Genomic DNA, 21,007 nt, shown 5'->3' with positions numbered 1-21,007 from the left:
AGACCCCCCCCCCCCCCCCCCCCCCCCACGAGCCATTCAATCTGCATGGATGGGTTTCCTTAACGGGCTGGCGCTGCACACCCTTCACTTCCCCTCGTCTCCTCCCCCTCGCCAGCTGTTTGGACACTCTGGTGTTCCGTCCTGCTTGTCTGGAGGTGGCGGGTATACCCAGGGAAGAGTTGTCTGTGTGGAAGCCCTCCCTTTTCCATCAGGGATTTAGCGTTGAGGCATGCCGCAGTTCCGTGTCACGGAATCCCAGGCCGCTTGTAGCTCCTGCAGCACCAAGCATTCCCTGTCCCATGTTTATATAGGTTGCGCAGGGTTACGGCCCCTTTTTCATTAATTAAAGGGGTGTCTCCTCAGGCTTTGGCTGCACCTCAGCCCCTTTGATCACCCGACGGGGGGAGCGGGGATAGGGTCTGCTCCTGGACTTGCCCAAGGTGGCCATTAGCAGGTCTAGGCAGTGAGCAATTGAGAGGGTCGCTTGATCTGACTGCCTGCCTCTCTTTCATGGTTATGTCCGTGCCCAGCCCAGGTGTCCCTAAAACAGGGCCACTCGATATCCACTCGGTATGCTTAAGACCTTCCGCCACCTATGGGTGCTGCAGTAGCTGGAGGACATCATAAAACTGGGCAACGCCATTTTAATTTAATTTGATAAGTTAAAGCTTTTGTTTTTTTCTTCCAGTATCGCTTTTAAGAAGGGTTGTTTTTTTCAAGTTAACTTCTTAGTTTGTTTATTGTACTTCAAAAGAGTATGAAACAAGACTCTTGGACACCGAGTGCTGGGCAGGGAGGAGGGAGATATTTGTAATGTTGTTTTCCTACTTTCCCATCTGACTGTCAGAGGTTTAACACCTGACCTGCTCTTGTTGCCACAGTATTTATGTGGCTGGTTTGGTTAAGTGTCCGGTCCTTGGTAATCACCCCACCCCTCGCCGCCGCAGCCGTTGGCGATGAGGAGGGATTGTGTGTTATGTTGCAGTTTGATCAGCTTCCCGGGTATGTATTGATTCGATTTCTCTTCCAAGAGAATAATTTATAATTTTCAGTACATTACAAAGTATACATCTGTGGAGAAGAGGATTAATACGCCATACACAGACATATATATGTGTTTTAAAAAATAATATGCTTTTGGGAGAGTTAAGTTGGCGTAAGACATAACTATTTTAAAGATGATTGCTGACAGAATGTTCCAGTTAATTTCTTTCATTGACTGGAGCTGTCACTTTGTATCAGTATGTATATATTCTTGTATAGAATACTGCTATTAAATATTAAAACCAATGAACAGGTCTCAATTTTCCATTTCATGATATGATATAAACTCTATTGTCAAATTGTCAAAATGATGTGCTGTTTTTCAGATTTAGTAGCTGTTATACCCTTAAGCAGCATTGTTATATGGTTATATTGCCCTCTCAAGCTCTATGGTTATATTGTCCTCACAAACTCTTTCCATTGTTTTGTTATGATTAAAATGAGTGATCAAATTAAGCTATTTCAAACCATTACATCATGGATGAGTGAGTTTCAAACATTCCACCACTCCCTTTAATTTAAAGTACTCTTCCCTAAGACCTGTAGACCTAATACATCCGTGTTCACCCAAACGCTGATAGAATTCATCATGCTCCAGTCCCACAGACAACTCAAGACATTAAGGCACTCGGGCAACGTGAACCCTCATCCCAAAGCCCACCTCCTTCCTTTTCCCCCTTCATCTGCTTCAAATTTTCCTCTATCCTTTAGGCTTAGTCCTCCCCACCCTTTTCCCTTCTGTTCTTCACATCCCTAGTTTCTTGCCCTCTCTTCTCCAATAATTTTCTTTGTTCTTTAGTAGACCTTGGAAAATAGGAGACAGGTTTAGATAAAGGATCTGGATCGGCGCAGGCTGGGAGGGCCGAAGGGCCTGTTCCTGTGCTGTAATTTTCTTTGTTCTTTGTACTTTGTTCTTTCCTAGCTTTCATTTTCACATCTCCCTCATTCCTTCCCCTCCGCCTCTCACACCTCCTGTTCTCCTCTTCTATCTCCCTGTGCTCTTCTCATTTCCCCATCACCCGCCCACTCCCTCCCCACCACCCTCTTCTCTTCTTTCCCAGCCACATCACTTGCTCTTCCCTCCCCTCTCGCACTCCTCCGCCCACTCTCCTCTTCTACCCCAGCCCTCACTCTCTTCATCCACACTTTCCTGGCTCTTGCTCTCCTTTCTTCCCCATCAGCCCTCACTCTCCTCTTCCCTCTTCTTCCTTCCCCAGCTATTGCTCCCCTCCTGCCCGCCCTGAACCTTCTCTCCCCTCTTCCCCCGGCATCTTCTTTCCTCTTCCCCACCTGCTCCTAATCTTCTCCATTCTTCCATTTCTTCCTCACTTTCCATCTCCCTACCTACCTCATCGATTTTGCTTAATTTGATTACCGTATTTGGAATAGACTCTCTGGAAAATACCTCCGTAGATCAACTAATTTCAATGAAAACTGCAATGCCGTAAAGTGTTATAATTACCTGTCAAATCATCATAAAGCTAGCATTAAATCTGCAATTGTAGGAATCCATTTTGGTTAATCTCAGATTAGGGAAGGTTTTTTTTTAAATGTACTCCTTAGTTTTTCTGTAAAATTGTTGATGAGTTGTGCATCGGAATAGTTATTTGTATGTGTCACAGAACACATCTTTAAAATGCCAATTGGTACCATTTCTGGAGGGAATTTGCAGGTCACAATTTCCTATTACAGTCAAGCCAAAACAGTGGAAAATCAATTTTTCAGAAGTATTCTCATTTGCAGTACGGAGACAATGGTCCAAGTGACTCTGGTGTAACCTTTCTGGTGTTTAGATCTTATTAAATGGAAATAACTACTTTCACAGTCTCAAATGTCGGTTCAGTGAATGAAGAATTCCCAGCTGCGCTCCCTGTAGGAAAAAACACTTTGTGTAGCTGTATACAGGCAGGAAATAATTTTACATTCAAGTGAAGTTTTCAAAATAAGCACACTCTCTTGTCCTGAATATTTAAAAAATAAATTTAGAGTACCCAATTATTTTTTTTTCCAATTAAGGGGCAGTTGAGCATGGCCAATCCACCTAACCTGCACATCTTTGGATGGTGGGGGCGAGATCCACGCAAAGACCATAGAATTGACAGTGCAGAAGGAGGCCATTCGGCCCATCGAGTCTGCACCGGCTCTAGGAAAGAACACCCTACCCAAGCCCACACCTCCACCCTATCGCCAGAACCCAATTACCCCACCCAACACGAAGGGCAATTTTGTAAGGACAATTTATCATGGCCAATCCACCTAACCTGCACATCTTTGGACTGTGGGAGGAAACCGGAGCACCCAGAGGAAACCCACGCACACACGGGGAGAAAGTACAGACTTCACGCAGACAGTGACCCAGCCGGGTAACGAACCTGGGACCCTGGAACTGTGAAGCAATTGTGCTAACCACTATGCTACCGTGCTGCCCGGGGGGTATGTGCAAACGCCACACGGACAGTGATCCGGGGCTGGGATCAAACCGGGGTCCTCAGTGCCATGAGGCAGCAGTGCTAACCACTGCACCACCGTGCCACCCCTCTCCTGAATTTTAATAGTAATACCGCTGTAATGATATATATAGTGCAAATGTAGTGAAGGTTTAACAAGAGAGATGACATGTTACTCAACACTAGATGGTGTTACTAAGTGATCATATAAAAGGCTGCTTCTCTAGGCATAGAACATAGAACAGTACAGCACAGAACAGGCCCTTCGGCCCTCGATGTTGTGCCGAGCAATGATCACCCTACTCAAACCCACGTATCCACCCTATACCCGTAACCCAACAACCCCCCCCCCCCCTTAACCTTACTTTTTTTCAAGGACACTACGGGCAATTTAGCATGGCCAGTCTACCTAACCCGCACATCTTTGGACTGTGGGAGGAAACCGGAGCACCCGGAGGAAACCCACGCACACACGGGGAGGACGTGCAGACTCCACACAGACAGTGACCCAGCCGGGAATCGAACCTGGGACCCTGGAGCTGTGAAGCATTTATGCTAACCACCATGCTACCGTGCTGCCCAAAAAAAAGGCATGCTGGGGGAAGCTGATGGAGATTTCAATGTAGAAGGATAGTGTGAGGTTGAGTTAGTGAAGTTTATATATTAGAGAGATTATTAATTACCGTATCACAGATTCAGTACTATTATTTTGTTATCTGTTACTCAGTAAAGTGTGCCAACCGAATCAAGTCATGTAGTGGAACTATAACATGCTACCAATAGTGTAAAATAAATTAGTTTTGATTTAAACATCTTAGTTTATATACTTTGTCAACATTACATATCTGGCTATCTTGGAGAACAAGACAAGGAATATAACAACCGCAACGTTCAAACCATGTGATAATTGTAGATACACAATCAAGGAGGTGCAGCTACTCTGAATCCTAATTTGTTAAACACTTGCCCATTTGTGGCCTGTTATCATATACTTAGTTGTCCCAAAGCACTTCACTTCAGTTGGATGAGCGTGAATGATTGTTAGCGTTCCGGCCTTTGAATCAGAAGATGCAGGGTTTGAAACTCACTTCAAACAGCTTGCAGGTGGAGACCCGCATTTCTGGTTCAGACTCCGGGTTGAGATCCAGTGCGATATATGCATTAGTTAGGTGTAGGTGGCTGCCTTCATCATAACTGATATGGTAGGCCATGAAACCCTCCCATCATATAGAGCTAGTCACCCTATTGATATATAGGTGGTTTTGGCGATGGAAGAAGTGTTTCCATTGTGGCCTGTCAGCCTGTGAATCCTTCCATGATTTCACAATTCCTTCCAAGAGTAGACCGTGCCACTGAATTACCTTTTGCTATGTTGTTATGTATGCAAATACGGAAGTCAAGACCCCATGAGTTGAATTGATCTGTGTTTTGTCCAGAGATACTGGCTGAGGGAATAATTGGTGACCAAGGCAACCGGATAATTCCCTGCTCTTCTTCAACAGGGATTACGGTATCATTCACATCTGCTTCAACAGGAACCCGGGGCTTTGGCTCCATGATTTATCCTTAAGATAACACCTCTGACAATTTGGCACTTCTTCGCCGTTGCAGAGATGTCATCGCAGAGGAGGACATAAGAGCAGCGTAGGCTCAGGTCATTCGGCAATCCGGCATGTGTGGGTGTTCCTGCTCCACATGAACCTTACTCTACCTCTCCTCATCTCACACTTACCACCTCGCATTATTTCTCTCTTTTCTTGTGTTTATCCAGATTCACCTTAAATGCAGCTCTGCTATTTGACCATACCTTGCAGTAGCGAGTTCCACATCCCACCCACTCTCTGTAGATGTTGTGCTAAAGACTCTGAGCAGGGCTTGAAGCAACAACGGAGGTGAGAGTGTTGGCAACTGAGACAAGCTGGCATGTAAATTGGACAAAAAATGAATCATTGCTTTCATCAATATTATCTATCATTGTACATTTTTGTTTCAAAATATTTAAGTAGCGAATAAAATCATTTATTGCGTGGTGGCCTTATCACTGAAGCAGAGTTGGATTTTGGATTTTGTTTAGTGTCACGTGTACCAAGGTACAGTGAAAAGTATTTTTCTGCGAGCAGCTCAACAAATCATTAAGTACATGAAAAGAAAAGGAAATAAAAGAAAATACATGATCAGGCAACACAAGGCACACAATGTAACTACATAACCGGCATCGGGTGTAGCATGCAGTGGTGTTAATGAGGTCAGTCCACAAGGGGGTCGTTTAGGAGTCTGGTAACAGCAGGGAAGAAGCTGTTTTTGAGTCTGTTCGTGTGTGTTCTCAAACTTTTGTATCTCCTGCCCGATGGAAGAAGTTGGAAGAGTGAGTAAGCCGGGTGGGAGGGGTCTTTGATTATGCTGCCCGCTTTCCCCAGGCAACGGGAGGTGTAGATGGAGTCAATGGATGAGAGGCAGGTTCGTGTGATGGATCTGGGATGTATACGTTTTGCAAATCGAATCCTCATTTCCACTTGTGTCACCATCTCAGCCCAGTATTTGTGTGTTGTTTTATTTTCAAGTCACTTTGCCAGCTTATGAACCTTATCATTTGGCTCAACTTTGTCTTCTCCGAGTGCTTTGTGCTTCATTGTTAGATTTACATTTTCCAATCTCATTTCGGTCTTTTCTTGCTCTGTGTGCAGTGGAATTTCTATCCTTATCCTTTGTTTTGGTTGAGCTGTTGGCCAGATCTTGTCTCCAGCCAAGCCTGGAATAGTTTCAGTTCTGTAATTGCACTACTCATTGTCTGCTCACAGCTTGGAAAATTCACCGGCTTTTCCTTTCAGTGCCTCCTCTCTTTCGTTGAACTGTTTCAGCGGCTCTTCAGTTTATTCTGTAGCGTTTGGCTTCCTCCTGGAAGATGGAATGTTGCTGAGTCTTCTCTGCCAACTGGTTCACCAGTTTGTTCAGAGTGACGTAAAAGCAATTTAGCTTCTCTTCTGTTTCTTCCAGAGGAATAAACCTCAAACCTGCGGGATTCTGCAGCATGTGAAGGTCCTCGGCAGGGTTTACCTTTTCCTGGCAAAGCTCACTTGCGCCATCTTGACGTTTCCTGTAATTCTTTGGGTTTCTGCTGCTGTGTTTCCATTTTGCTGTTCAGGGCAGTTTTTAGTTCTTCATTTTGCTGAATGACTACACAAGGTGAGATGAGAGTGCCTGACCTCGACATCAAGGCAGTATTTGACCAAGTGTGGCATCTAGGAGTCCCAGCAAAATGGGAATCAGGGATGAAACTCACCGCTGGTTGGAGTCATACCTAGCACAAAACAAGATGGTTGTGGTTTTGTGACGTCACAGTCACCTCAGCTCCAGGACATCACTGATGGGTTCCTCAGGATAGTGTCCTAGGCCCAATCATCTTTAACTGCTTCATTAACGATCTTCCTTCCATCATAAACTCAGAAGTGGAGATGTTCGCTGATGATGGCACAATGTTCAGTGCCACATGTGACTCCTCAGATACTGAAGCAGTCCACATCCAAGATGTGGACAATATCGAGGCTTGGACTGACAAGAGGCAAGTAACATTTATGCCACGCTGGTGCCAACAAGAGAGAATTTACCCTTAGCCTATTGACATTCAATAGCATTACCGTCACTGAAAATCCCACAATGAACACCTGGGGATTAACATTAATAAGAAACTTAACTGGATGTAAATACTGTGACTACTAGAGAGCCCAGAGGCTAGGAATCCTTGGGGAGTAACTCACCTCCTAAGTTCCCAAAGCCTGCCCACCATCTAAAAGGCACAAGTCATGATAGTGGTGGAATACACTCTCTTTACCCAGTCAAGTCTAACAGTATCCAAGAGCATTGACACCATCCAGGACAAAGCAGCCAGTTTGATTAGAATCCCATCCACAAAGATTGAATCCCTCCACCACAGACGCACAGTAACAGCAGTGTGTACCATCTACAAGATGCACTACAGGACCTCACCAAGGCTGCTTAGGCAGGAAGTTCCCAACCCATGACCACTGCCATCGAGAAGGGCAAGCAGAGCAGATATGTGGGAAGATCACGACTGAGAATTCTCCTCCCAGCCACTCGCAATCACGACTTGGAAATATATCACCAATCTTTCACTGTTGCTGGGTCAAAATCCTGGAATCCCTTCCCTAGGTAGGTACACTGTGGATGGTTCAAGACTGCACTGGTTCAAGAAGGCAGCTCATCAATTGTTTAAAAAAAAGGTTGATCTTGAAGGGCAAGCAACTGTTCTTCAACAGTTTATTTTCTTGTCGCCCTCACTCTGATCTATTGAAAATGAAAATGAAAAATGAAATGAAAATGAAAATCGCTTATTGTCACGAATAGGCTTCAAATGAAGTTACTGTGAAAAGCCACATTCCGGCGCCTGTCCAGGGAGGCTGTTACGGGAATCGAACCGTGCTGCTGGCCTGCTTCCAAAGCCAGCGATTTAGCCTTGTGCTAAACAGCCCCTATTGTTTCTGTAATGACATCCAATTAGCATTATGAGCTCCCTCAATGATATCTCATTGAGGGGGCCCATATAAGCACCTGTGTAGGCTTTGTGATCCAGTCTTAAGTTGACAGGAATGCTAGCAGCACTGTTTGGAGCTGCTCTTGTATATAATTATTGGCAATAAATATTGGTGTGGTGACGGGACTCCTGCCTCCTGTGGGTCATTACAGTGGCGACGAGGTAAACAAAGAACTTTGCGGAGACCAGCTGCCGCACTCGGAGGGTAAGCCTTGCTATTTCAAAAATATTGGGAGTTTTTTGGGAGGTTAGATGCATTCGACCCGACTATTGAGGACTGGTCCCAGTATGTGGAGAGAATGTGTTACTTCTTCCGGGCCAATGATATAATTACGGACGAAAGGAGACGGGTTATCCTGCTGTCGGCAGCGGACCCTCAGCTTTCGCCATTATACGTAGTCTAACTTATCCCAATGCGCCGGACAAGAATTCTTTTCAAGAATTAATGGAATTGATGAAAGAGCACTACGACCCAAAACCACCCCTCATTTTGCGGAGGTACAGATTCTACACAGCGAAGCGGGAAGGCAGAGAGTCAGTCACAAATTTCTTGACCCGCCTGAGAAGGCTGGCGGAAAAATGTGAGTTCGGCCCGACGCTAAATGAAATGCTTAGGGACCGTTAATGTGTGGCATAAACAACCTCACAATACAGAAGCGCCAGTCGGCGGAAACGCAGCTAGACTGCAGGCAGGCATTACAGTTCGCACTGTCCCTAGAAAAGGCAGCAAGTGGGGAACTACAGGGCACGCCAATGGAGGTGGATACCTGTGAGAGGGACTACCACAACGGGTCCAGCTGCCAGATAGCCGCTCTCAGGAAAAGCCTGAGGAATAGAGGGCCAAAGGAAAACCCCAGAACTGCCCACGTCTGCTAGGACTAACTGGAGACAGAGGGAAGTACCGGCTGAGGCTCCCCCAACAGAGAAGGGCCGTTTTGGCACCAGACAGAGTGGGGTAACAGCGACAGAAACCCTAGAAGGAGGTGGCAAAAGAGGAATAGCAGGTGGGGATGCAAGGACGTACACAACCTACACAACCCATCCTCCTCCGAAGGGGAACAATTATATAATATTGCGATGAAGAAAGCAGAACCTATTAAGATTACCCCATGGGTGAACTTTCGGCCGACAATAATGCAAATAGACACAGGGGCGACTGTATCAGTAATGAGAGTGGCAGCATTTAAAAAAAATCAAAGATGGACTCCAGCCACTAACCCTAACAAAAACATCGACGAAACTTAAAACCTACACGGGGGAACCCCTGGAAATTCTAGGCACGACTCATGTACCCGTGGAATATGAGAAACAATTGCTCAGATTACCGTTGACGATAGTAGAGGGCTCCGGACCGGGCTTAATTGGACGGAACTGGCTGAAAGACCTAAAATTAGATTGGATGAAAATTTTCCAGAGTGGAAGCGGGCAGTTGAGTGGAGTACGCCAAAAATATCCGGAGGTCTTCCAAGAAGGTTTGGGGGAAATCATAGGCGCCAAAGCAACTTTGCACGTGGACCCAGAAGCCCTTCTGAAATTTTGTAAGGCCAGGCCGATACCTTTCGCGTTAAGGAAGAAAGTAGAGGTTGAAATAGAAAGGTTACGGCGCGACGGCATTATCAGACCAGTACAGTTCTCGGAATGGGCAGCGCCGGTGGTACCAATTTTGAAGCCAGATGGCTCGATACGTCTCTGTGGAGATTTCAAACAGACGGTAAACAAATACGCACTGCTGGACAAATACCCGATCCCGAAAATAGACGACCTATATGCCATATTGGCAGGTGGGCTTTTGTTCACGAAACTGGACATGAGCCACGCCTACCTGCAGTTAAAACTGGACAAGGACTCCCAGAAGTTCGCTACAATCAACACCCTGAAGGGCCTTTTTCGTTACAGTAGGCTACCTTTCAGATTGTCATCAGCCTGCGCTACATTCCAGCGTACGATGGAAAATATTCTGCAGGGACTACCGTAGGTGGCGATTCATTTGGACGATGTCTTAATCACGAGTAGGACGAACAAGGAACACTTAAGGAACCTGGAGGAAGTGCTCAGGCGTTTCGCAAAGGCAGGTGTACGGCTTAAAAGAGAAAAATGTGTTTTTCTGGCCCCACAAGTGACGTACATAGACATAGAACATAGAACGATACAGCGCAGTACAGGCCCTTCGGCCCTCGATGTTGCACCGACATGGAAAAAATCTAAAGGCCATCTAACCTACACTATGCCCTGATCATCCATATGCTTATCCAATACATTTTTAAGTGCCCTCAATGTTGGCGAGTTCACTACTGTTGTAGGTAGGGCATTCCACGGCCTCACCACTCTTTGCGTAAAAAACCCACCTCTGACCTCTGTCCTATATCTATTACCCCTCAATTTAAGGCTATGTCCCCTCGTGCTAGCCACCTCCATCCGCGGGAGAAGGCTCTCGCTGTCCACCCTATCTAACCCTCTGATCATTTTGTATGCCTCTATTAAGTCACCTCTTAACCTTCTTCTCTCTAACGAAAACAACCTCAAGTCCATCAGCCTTTCCTCATAAGATTTTCCCTCCATACCAGGCAACATCCTGGTAAATCTCCTCTGCACCCGTTCCAAAGCTTCCACGTCCTTCCTATAATGAGGTGACCAGAACTGTACGCAATACTCCAAATGCGGCCGTACTAGAGTTTTGTACAACTGCAACATGACCTCATGGCTCCGGAACTCAATCCCTCTACCAATAAAGGCCAACACACCATAGGCCTTCTTCACAACCCTATCAACCTGGGTGGCAACTTTCGGGGATCTATGTACATGGACACCGAGATCCCTCTGCTCATCCACACTACCAAGAATATTACCATTAGCCAAATATTCCGCATTCCTGTTATTCTTTCCAAAGTGAATCACCTCACACTTCTCCACATTAAACTCCATTTGCCACCTCTCAGCCCAGCTCTGCAGCTTATCTATGTCCCTCTGTAACCTGCAACATCCTTCCACACTGTCTACAACTCCACCGACTTTAGTGTCGTCTGCAAATTTACTCACCCATCCTTCTGCGCCCTCCTCTAGGTCATTTATAAAAATGACAAACAGCAACGGCCCCAGAACAGATCCTTGTGGTACGCCACTCGTAACTGAACTCCATTCTGAACATTTCCCATCAACTACCACTCTCTGTCTTCTTTCAACTAGCCAATTTCTGATCCACATCTCTAAATCACCCTCAATCCCCAGCCTCCGTATTTTCTACAATAGCCGACCGTGGGGAACCTTATCAAACGCTTTACTGAAATCCATATACACCACATCAACTGCTCTACCCTCGTCTACCTGTTCAGTCACCTTCTCAAAGAACTCGATAAGGTTTGTGAGGCATGACCTACCCTTCACAAAACCATGCTGACTGTCCCTAATCATATTATTCCTATCTAGATGATTATAAATCGTATCTTTTATAATCCTCTCCAAGACTTTACCCACCACAGACGTTAGGCTCGCCGGCCTGGGATATAAAGTAGACGAGTCAGGCTTACACCCATTGGAAGACAGAGTAAGGGCAATAAAAGAAGCCCCAGCTCCCACCACGGTCCAGGAGCTACGATCATTTCTAGGGCTGGTAACCTATTATGGCAATTTATTGAAAATAGGGCGTCCATCCTAGAACCCCTCCACCAGCTACTAAAAAAGGGGCAAGAATGGAAATGGACCGCCCGCCAAAACCGAGCATTTATGGACATTAAGGAACAGCTGTCATCCGAAAATGTCCTAGAGCATTATGACCCAAGGAAGGAGTTCGTGGTCACTTGTGACGCATCCCCTTACGGGGTAGGAGCCGTCTTAGCCCATAGAGGAAGGAATGGGGAAGAACGGCCAATAGCCTATGCTTCGAGGACCTTGGCGATGGCTGAGAGGAAGTACGCCCAAATCGAGAAGGAAGGACTGGCGGTGATATTTGCAGTAAAAAAATTTCACCAGTATCTGTACGGGCGTAAATTCACCATAGTGACAGACCATAAGCCGTTATTAGGGTTATTAAAAGAAGACAAGTCAATACCCCCGATCGCATCAGCGAGAATCCAACGCTGGGCGTTGCTACTGGCGGCGTATAGATACGTTCTGGAGCACAGACCGGGAGCACGAGTGGCAAATGTAGATGCTTTGAACAGACTTCCCCTCCCGGACACCCCGCCGCTAATACCGAAGGTAGAGGAGACAGTAATGACTCTAAATTTTTTGGACACCCTACCAGTGGACGCACAACATGTTCGGTTTTGGACGCAAAAAGACCCAGTTTTAGCCAAGATGAAGCATTTACTGCTAACAGGGGAACTGGAAAGACCAGTGGAGCCCCAGATGCACCCATACTAGAGCAGAAGGGACCAAATAACCGTAGAAGACGGTATCCTATTATGGGGAGCCCGGGTAATAGTCCCAGCTCAGGGCCGTCGGGCAATCTTAACTGAGTTACATCACGGACACCCAGGGGTGTCTAAAATGAAGATGCTAGCTCGAAGCTACGGTTGGTGTCCAGGTTTGGACACAGACATAGCAGCCTTGGTACGCCAATGCCAGGAGTGCCAACAGGGGCAAAGAGTGCCACCAGCTGCGCCATTGCACCCGTGGGAATGGCCAGGCAGACCGTGGACCCGCCTGCATATTGACCACGCCGGCCCTTTCATGGGCTCAATGTTTTTGGTGATAGTGGACGCCCACTCCAAATGGTTGGACGTCCACCGGGTAAACACGGCAAGCACAGCATCGACAATCGAAAAGCTCAGGGCCTCGTCTGCAACACATGGACTTCCGGAGGTATTGGTGTCGGACAACGGAACGGCATTCACAAGTGGGGAATTTGGAAAATTCCTAAAAGAAAACGGAGTCCGCCACATCAAAACGGCCCCTTACCATCCAGCGTCCAACGGCCTGGCAGAGAGAGCGGTCCATACACTAAAAGCGGGACTCAAGAAGCAGCCGGCAGCGTCAATGGACACAAAGCTCTCCCGCTGGCTGTTTGATTACAGGACCACACCGCATTCCACAACGGGCATACCGCCAGCTGAACTCTTAATGGGAAGGCGGCTGCGAACGAGGTTAAGTCTCCTTTTCCCAAATTTAACGGGGAAAGTGGAGAAACAACAGGAGGCCCAATAGTCGGCAGCAGAGACATTTCCAGGTGGGGGCACCGGTTTGGGTCAAGAATTATGGGAATTATGACCAACGTGGGTCAAAGGCACGGTAGAGTCCCAAACAGGGCCCATATCCTATGAAGTTTCGATAGGAGGTAAGGTGCTGAAGAAACACCTAGACCAAATAAGGGCAGCAGATCCACACCTGGAGGCAGGGGAAGTAGGACCGCCTCAAGCTGGGATAGCCCAGACAGAAAAGATACCCACACCCCAGCCCCGAGCAATTTCTCCAAACCCCGTCATCCGGTCGTCAGAGTCGGAGATGGATACGTTCGACGAGGCCGCCGTGACACCTCTCCCCGAGGAGGAGGAAGAACAACTTCCAAGGAGGTCGTCAAGAAAAAGACGGGCACCTATAAGGTACACCCCGCCCACGTCGGAGAACGACCCGGCGGACGACACAGAGGTGACAGACCCAGACATGAGGAGCAGGAAGAATCTCAGAGGAATGCCAGCTGGCAGGAATTCCTTGGACCTTGGGGTGGAGGGGTGTAGTGACCTCCAATTAGCATTATTGGTTGGCCAATTGGAGTATGAGCTCCCTCAATGATAGCTCATTGAGAGGGCCCATATAAGCACCTGTGTAGGCTTTGTGATCCAGTCTTAAGTTGACTGGAATGCTAGCAGCACTGTTTGGAGCTGCTCTTGTATATAATTATTGGCAATAAATATTGGTGTGGTGACGGGACTCCTGCCTCCTGTGGATTATTACAGTTTCCTTCTGTTTGAGGTCCTCAGTGGTCTTCTCTATGAGGTCATTTGTCCCCTTCCCTCCGGGCTCTAGTTGCCCAAGCTCTTTTCAAGCTTCTAAACTTTTGAAACTTTGCCCTGTTTTAGAGCAAACACTGCATTATTGTTGCTCTTAAACTTTGCTGATTCTTTTTTGAAACTCTGGTTTTATTTTTATTTTTTGTACTTTAGGCTTCTATTGTTAACTCTGCCAGCATTTAAAAACTTTTTTTTTAATGCAGCTGTCTTCCAGCTGCTTTATCGATCGACTGACTTGTAGGACTGCTACCGATTCTATGATGCGGGGGGGGGGGGGGGGGGGGGGGGTGGCGGCACGGTAGCACAACGGTTAGCACTGTTGCTTCACAGCACCAGGGTCCCAGGTTTGAGTCTAGACTTGGGTCACTGTTTGTGTGGAGTCTGCACCTTCTCCCTGTGTCTGCGTGGGTTTCCTCCCACAAGTCCTGAAAGACGTGCTTCTTAGGTGAATTGAACATTGTGAATTCTCCCTCCGTGTACCTGAACAGGCGCCGTAGTGTGGCGACTAGAGGATTTTCACAGTAACTTAATTGCAGTGTTAATATAAGCTACTTGTGACACTAATAAAGATTATGTAAGTGCAGCTTCTTTTCATAATTGAAGCTTGTCCGTTTAAACAGGAAACCTTTATTGGTAGTCTTTAACTATTTACCGATCCAAGGTATGGTCATATATGGAATGTTTCATGCAGGTTGATTGCTTACAGACTTCTATTCTGGACATTTCTCTCTGTGTATATTAACATGTAACTCTATACATCATGCCATGGGCGGTGCTATTCTCCAGTCCAGATTTTAATCCTTGCTCTGCTGGGCACCTTTATCTTACAGTGGCATGCACACAACACTTTCAATTATGCTTTGATCCAAACTTGCATAATGTATTACATTGGACTTCGTAAAAGCGCAATTAGTTTGCTGTATTTAGTTATATTTACATAGAAGTATTATTTGTTTCCATCCAAGCACTGATCTATATTAATAGAACATAGAAATGCACAGCAAAGTACAGGCCCTTCGGCCCACGATGTTGTGCCGAACTACTCTGAGACTAAGATCAAATCAACCTACTCCCAATCATTCTAGTGCACTCCATATGCCTATCCAATAACCGCTTGAAAGTTCCTAAAGTGTCCGACTCCACTACCATAGCTGGGAATGCGTTCCACGCCCCAACCACTCTCTGAGTAAAGAACCTACCTCTGACATCCCTCCTGTATCTTCCACCATGAACCTTATAGTTATGCCCCCTTGTAACACCCACATCCACCCAAGGAAATAGTCTCTCAACGTCCACTCTATCTATCCCTCTCATCATCTTATACACCTCAATTAAGTCACCTCTCATGCATGAAACATTACTCAATGAACTTGGCGAGCACAATATTTAACATTTGGAAAAGCAACAAATTGATTCTGGATTCTATTCCTGAACATTTCAAATAAGTTAATTGAACCTAATTCAGTTTACTATGCCTGGAATTTTACAGTCCTTCCCAGGATTGTCCAGTCTCGCCGAAAGCTTGAGTTTTGAACGGTTCACTGCATTTTTGGCCCTACCCCCGCCGTGACAAGGCCGAAAAACTCCACCTCATGCATATAAACATAAACGTCTTTCTAAACAAGTGAAACGTCTATTTTCCATTTGAAAAAGCTCTGACAAAGTACAGTTCACACGTTGCAGATTGAATGTTTACAGAATACTTTCAGTCTTTCCAGATTTTCTGCATTTCATAATTTTATTTAATTGCAAATCAATTAGTCACTTTAAACTCTACCATTTCAAAGAGGTTTGGCAACATGGTGTGAGATAATGTAAGCAAACAGTTTACGGAAATTGACTAAAATTTGAACTTTCGACATACACGTATGCTCAAGGCACCTCGTGAAAAAGATACAGTCCCCAGAAGGTAGAAGGTGTCCTTATGAAAACATGCTGCAACATAAATGAGAAGGCAGCTCTACATAAAACATAAGTTGTAACCAAGAAGAAGATGCCTGTTTTTTTACACTTATAATTAGACATGGTTTGAAGCAACATAAATTAACACTTCCAAGAACATTAGGGTTCACTTTACCCTGACATGGATGACTGAGTTTTTCAACCAATTCTAATTTGGTCACTGGTCATGTGGCACGCTCTGTGACTTTATTCATAAACAGGCTTCCTCTGGGTATCAATCTGGTGTGCAAATGCCAAGGCCTTTTTCTAATCCCAAGCAAATTTGCATGAATTAGTCATGCTAAATCTGGAATTTAATGTTGATAATATGTCAATTATGCTTTTTAATCAGTTGCTGGACAAGTACCAGTCTTTTATTAGGCTTTTAGCACCAAGTATAACTGGCACCTGTTAATTGAGACAACCCAGGCGGAAATAACATTATTCTATTCATTAGTTTACTTTCAATGAGCAAAACTCATTGGTACTGATTTAAATACATTGGAAATCAATTGGTGCCGAGAAACGTGCCCTCTGTAAATGATAGTCTCCATCTCACACATTCCAATTAACAGACATTCACTGTAATTATAGCAGTATGTGCAGGAAATGCAACTCCTTTCAAAGTGCTCTTCATGTATAATACATTTCTGGAGTAATTACTGTTGAGTAATCTGGCTGGTACTGTGACCACATATTTTATACTCTACATATAGTCAGTCTTAGTGATGTTCAGCGCGTCAACTTGTTCACCTAAAAGTGCAGTGAGCAGGTTAAATTGATCATTTGTATGAACAAGGGTTGCCATTTTTTCCCTGTTCTGGTTGTATCATGTGTACTTTACGTGATGTATCACAGAAATGAAGAAAAATGATGCTTGATCATTATCCCACGAGACAGAGTGTCCAGCAGTGTGAAGCCATACACACTGTCAAAGGAAAGTACTTTAAAAAAAATTAACGTACTGTAGTAGCTTTGTCCACGTATTCTGCCTGACCTGTTGAGTGTTTCCAGTATTCTGTTGGTCTTACTTTATTTTCCATGATTTATAAAAGTACTGTATCGCTTCTGCAAAACATGTGAAGTCGTACATTTATGCTAGAAGTAAGGCATGGATTGGAACTTGGCAAAATATTTGCCCGTCGAACATCCGACTGTGGCTTTGCGGTGTTAGTGTAGCAGTTAGTTTATTTGGCACCTCTGGTAGATTTCAAAATGTGATATAAAAATACATCATAAAATGTGGTGCTTTAAAATAACAAGTGAGTGCAGGCATTGTATATGTGGCATAAAAATTGTGGAGTTCTTATAATAGTTGCATAATGGCACAATAATGGCCTTTAGGGAAATGTCAACATGAAAAGATGCTACACCAGCTGGCCTGTCAATCAAAGCAATTCAGCAGAATTTTTTTAACACTCACTAACCATGTCAGCCAGTTTATTTTCTACATTTCAAGAAGCAGGAGATTTAAAAAAAACTTGACTCCTTGACAGTTAACAGGCCTTATTCACCCATTGAGAAGATTTATATTTACTCTATACATTATTGACTTGATGCTGAGTTCAAATGGGCCTGGTGACTTTGGCTTTCCAACCCTGCAGTATTCATGTCCAGCCCCCTTCACTGTACATGCAAAAGCAGGTACTGTCAGAAATGAGGGAGGGGCCACCTGCCATTCCTTGAAATTTTGGCTCCTGTTATTTTACTGGGAGAAATTTGGAGATAGGTGGTGACGTTAGGGAGCATAGCACAGAGAGGTTGTGGAAGGGAAATTAACATAAACCAACTTAGAAGCATGCTGGCAAATGCTTGACACTGCTTTTGAATGAAAATAAGTAGGTCAGGTAACATAAATAAAATACTGCTTAATATTCTGGTCTCGGCCTTATTATGAAAACACATTGTCCTCCAAAAGATAACAAAATGTGTACTCGAGTTGTTTTTAGCCAAGGGCAAGAACATACGTACTACGTATTTCATCTTACGTACTTTCCAAGGTCTATTTAATATAAACATGCCTGTTTACTTCAAGCTGCTATTTCAGACTATAAAAACATTCAATCGAATCTCGGAGTACAGTGCACTGGCTTTTGCAGCTGGAACACTCTCTCTCTATTTGTGTAAATAAATTTCCTTAAATCGAACCTCGAGGAATTTGTCTTTATTGTGATTGCCACGACAGAGGTTGATGACTGGGTTGTACCAAAAAACAACATGCACCACAACAAACCAGTGTTCCAAGTTACCCATTTGGGTTTTGGGATTTAACATCAGAATGGTTCATAACACTATCCATTTTCCTTCTGAATAAGCTTTCTTTATGTATTCCCCCTACCCTTGCCCATCTCCAACCTTCTCCAAGTTAAACACTGGGGACCGATCATTCATGGAACTGAGAAGACTCTGCAGACGTTTAAAAATGGCAGATGGGATCTGAATGCTTTGCCCCCGTTTCAGACTTTTGCCTTTGGGGGAAAGGATAACATTCCTCATTGCTGAGTTCAAACTGACTCCACTTTGGCTGTTGCAAGGACCTTTACCTGCAGCTGTGGGATTTAAACCTGTGTCCCCAGAGCATTAACAGGGGTCTCTGCACTAATTCAGTGACGTCGCCACTACTCCATCACATTTGCTGCAAGATTAGATTTTTTTTTCTTCAATTGCTGTGTACGAAACACTTTTTCCTTGAATCAGCATATATATGAAAATATTTCATTCAAGTTGTTAAAGAGATGTTTGATCTACCTTATGAAAAAAACTCAAGATGGGTCTCTTATCTGAATGTGAAATTGTTTCAATTCCTTGTTGGCCACCTCCAAAATTTCTTTGGAATTTGGTGAGATGGTTTTTTAATTTTGCTGCAAGAAAAGCAAAATCATTTTGTGGAGGAGTGGGAAAAAATGATATGCTGTTGGAAGAAGGATCATTTGTTATGGCTGACTTATTTAAAAACAAGTTTAATAGGAAAGGATCATTTTGGACAAAGTAGCATTGACTGGGCATTTGTCAGTACTGTGTTGGGAAGGTCAGAGGATATTCAAAGAGATGTGAAATAGAATTTAAACAGAAATTCTCACAATACACAATAGATTTATCAGAATCTGAAAAGGCAAGTTGGGATTCTGAGCAGAGAGACCCGTTCTCTGAACAGCAGGAGAGATTTGTTTTGTGCAGAAAATGATTTTATCCATAGATAATTACATTGAGGATTTATTTTATTATTTTAAGCTTCAAGCTACGTTCCTTATTTCAGTTTGATTACAGTTTTGCCTATCTCGGGGGATCTTGTTGCAATTGATCGTAGATCATGGGTGGGATTCTCCCATCGGGCAGCTAAGTGCCGATGCCGCCGTAAAAACAGGAGTGTTTTACTCTGGCGTCGGTACCCGTTCCGGGACCCCATTCTGCGGCTCACAGGGGGCTAGCACGAATAAGGCCTGAACCCGGCACCATGGGGTCCGCGCATGCGCAGTTGGCCCGGCGCAAACTAGTGCATGCGCAATGGCCTTCTTCCTCGTGCCGGCCCAGACGCCAATTGGCGCAGGGCTACAGGAGCTGGCGCGGAGGAAAGGAGGCCCCCCGACAGAGAGGCCGGCCCTCAAATTGGTGGGCCCCGATCGTGGGCCAGGCCACAACGGAATCCCCCCCCCCCCCGGGTCGGAATCCCCTCTCCCTCCCCCCCCCCACAGGCTGCCCCCGGACCCTTCAACGCAAAGGTCCCGTCGGCTCAGAGGATGCTAGAACGGCGCCGGCGGGACTCGGCTTTTTGTTGACGGCCGCTCGGCCCATCCGTGCCAGAGAATCGGTGCAGCTGTCTGGGACGGAGAGTCAGCGCATACCCCGACTGGCGCTGCGCCGACCACGCCGGCCCCAGTGGCGTGATTCTCCGCTCTGCGGAGAATGAGAATCGCGTCCCGGCATCAGGGCAGTGTGGGGCGATTTGTGCGGCCCGCCGGCGATTCTCCAACCCGGCGGGTGGGTGGGGGGGGGGGGGGGGGTCGGAGAATTCCGCCCATATTGCTGGGTCAGTTTATTTTGAAAGATTGAAATGAAAATAAAAATGAAAATCGCTTATTGTCACGGATAGGCTTCAATTAAGTTACTGTGAAAAGCCCCTAGTCGCCACATTCCGACGCGTGTTTGGGGAGGCTGGTACGGGAATTGAACCGTGCTGCTGGCCTGCCTTGGTCTGCTTTAAAAGCCAGCGATTTAGCCCAATGTGCAAAACCAGCCCCTTGAAATGAAAATCGCTTATTGTCACATGTAGGCTTCAAATGAAGTTACTGTGAAAAGCCCCTAGTCGCCACATTCTGCCGCCTGTTCGGGGAGGCTGTTACGGGAATTGAACCGTGCTGCTGGCCTGCCTTGGTCTGCTTTCAAAGCCAGCGATTTAGCCCTGTGCTAAAAGATTGTGACCGATTTACAGAGCGTCTTTATGGACATGAGGGGATTTAAACTAAACAATTCCTCTCACCATCAATCTGTGAACAGAAAGCTGTTTTCGATCAGCTTCCACCTTTTATAAGTGGTGGTGTATTTCCCAACTCTTCGGTTTTGGTGTGTTAAGAACGCCACAGATGTTAAATATGAGGGTGTCCCGAAACCCAGAAGAGTAACCTGGAACGGCATTCCTTAGTGGTGTATATTTTGGTATACTGTGAGAAAAATAATGCAAACCAAAGAGGAATAGTGCAGTCATTGTGTGAACAGTTAATAAAGAATATTTATTAACTTGAATAAGTCATTCAACAAGAAGGATTGTAACACACGGCAACACTTAATTACACTCATGGCTATATACACACAGTACGTATCCAGTTATGATGTTATCCTTTGGTTCCCAATTAACTACGTTCCGTGAACTCTGAGATGCCCCTTTGTTCCCATCCAATATCCAATATTATATAACTCTTATGAGCTAAATGCAGCAGATATTTGCCACACACATGTTATTTTGGGAATTCCACCTTCAGTTTCAGCAAAGGGAAAATCTGCTCCTTCTTTTCGGTAGACTGTTTGTATATCTGGGTGTGGCTGTGGTGGTAGCTGTGTCTCTTTCCCTGATCATTGTAGTATGG

The 21,007-nt window shown here is 45.3% G+C and overlaps 1 protein-coding gene across 2 annotated transcripts in view; it reads left to right on the top strand.

The window, feature by feature from the left end:
* The window catches only part of immp2l (inner mitochondrial membrane peptidase subunit 2), a 619,736-nt gene that overhangs the window by 46,796 nt on the left and 551,933 nt on the right, over positions 1-21,007 (top strand). The window contains exon 4 of one of the 2 annotated variants that reach the window (XM_038780192.1): positions 5,263-5,535. The exons of the other annotated variant lie outside the window; for it this stretch is intronic. Coding sequence (XP_038636120.1) covers positions 5,263-5,308 — 46 coding nt within the window. The 3' untranslated portion in view covers positions 5,309-5,535. Of the gene's footprint in view, positions 1-5,262; positions 5,536-21,007 lie in introns of those variants that run through there. 2 annotated transcript variants of the gene reach the window in all.

The sequence above is a fragment of the Scyliorhinus canicula genome, chromosome 20 (assembly GCF_902713615.1).
Source record: "Scyliorhinus canicula chromosome 20, sScyCan1.1, whole genome shotgun sequence".
NCBI classification, from domain to species: Eukaryota; Metazoa; Chordata; class Chondrichthyes; order Carcharhiniformes; family Scyliorhinidae; genus Scyliorhinus; species Scyliorhinus canicula.
This window is presented reverse-complemented; position numbering and strand designations above follow the sequence as displayed.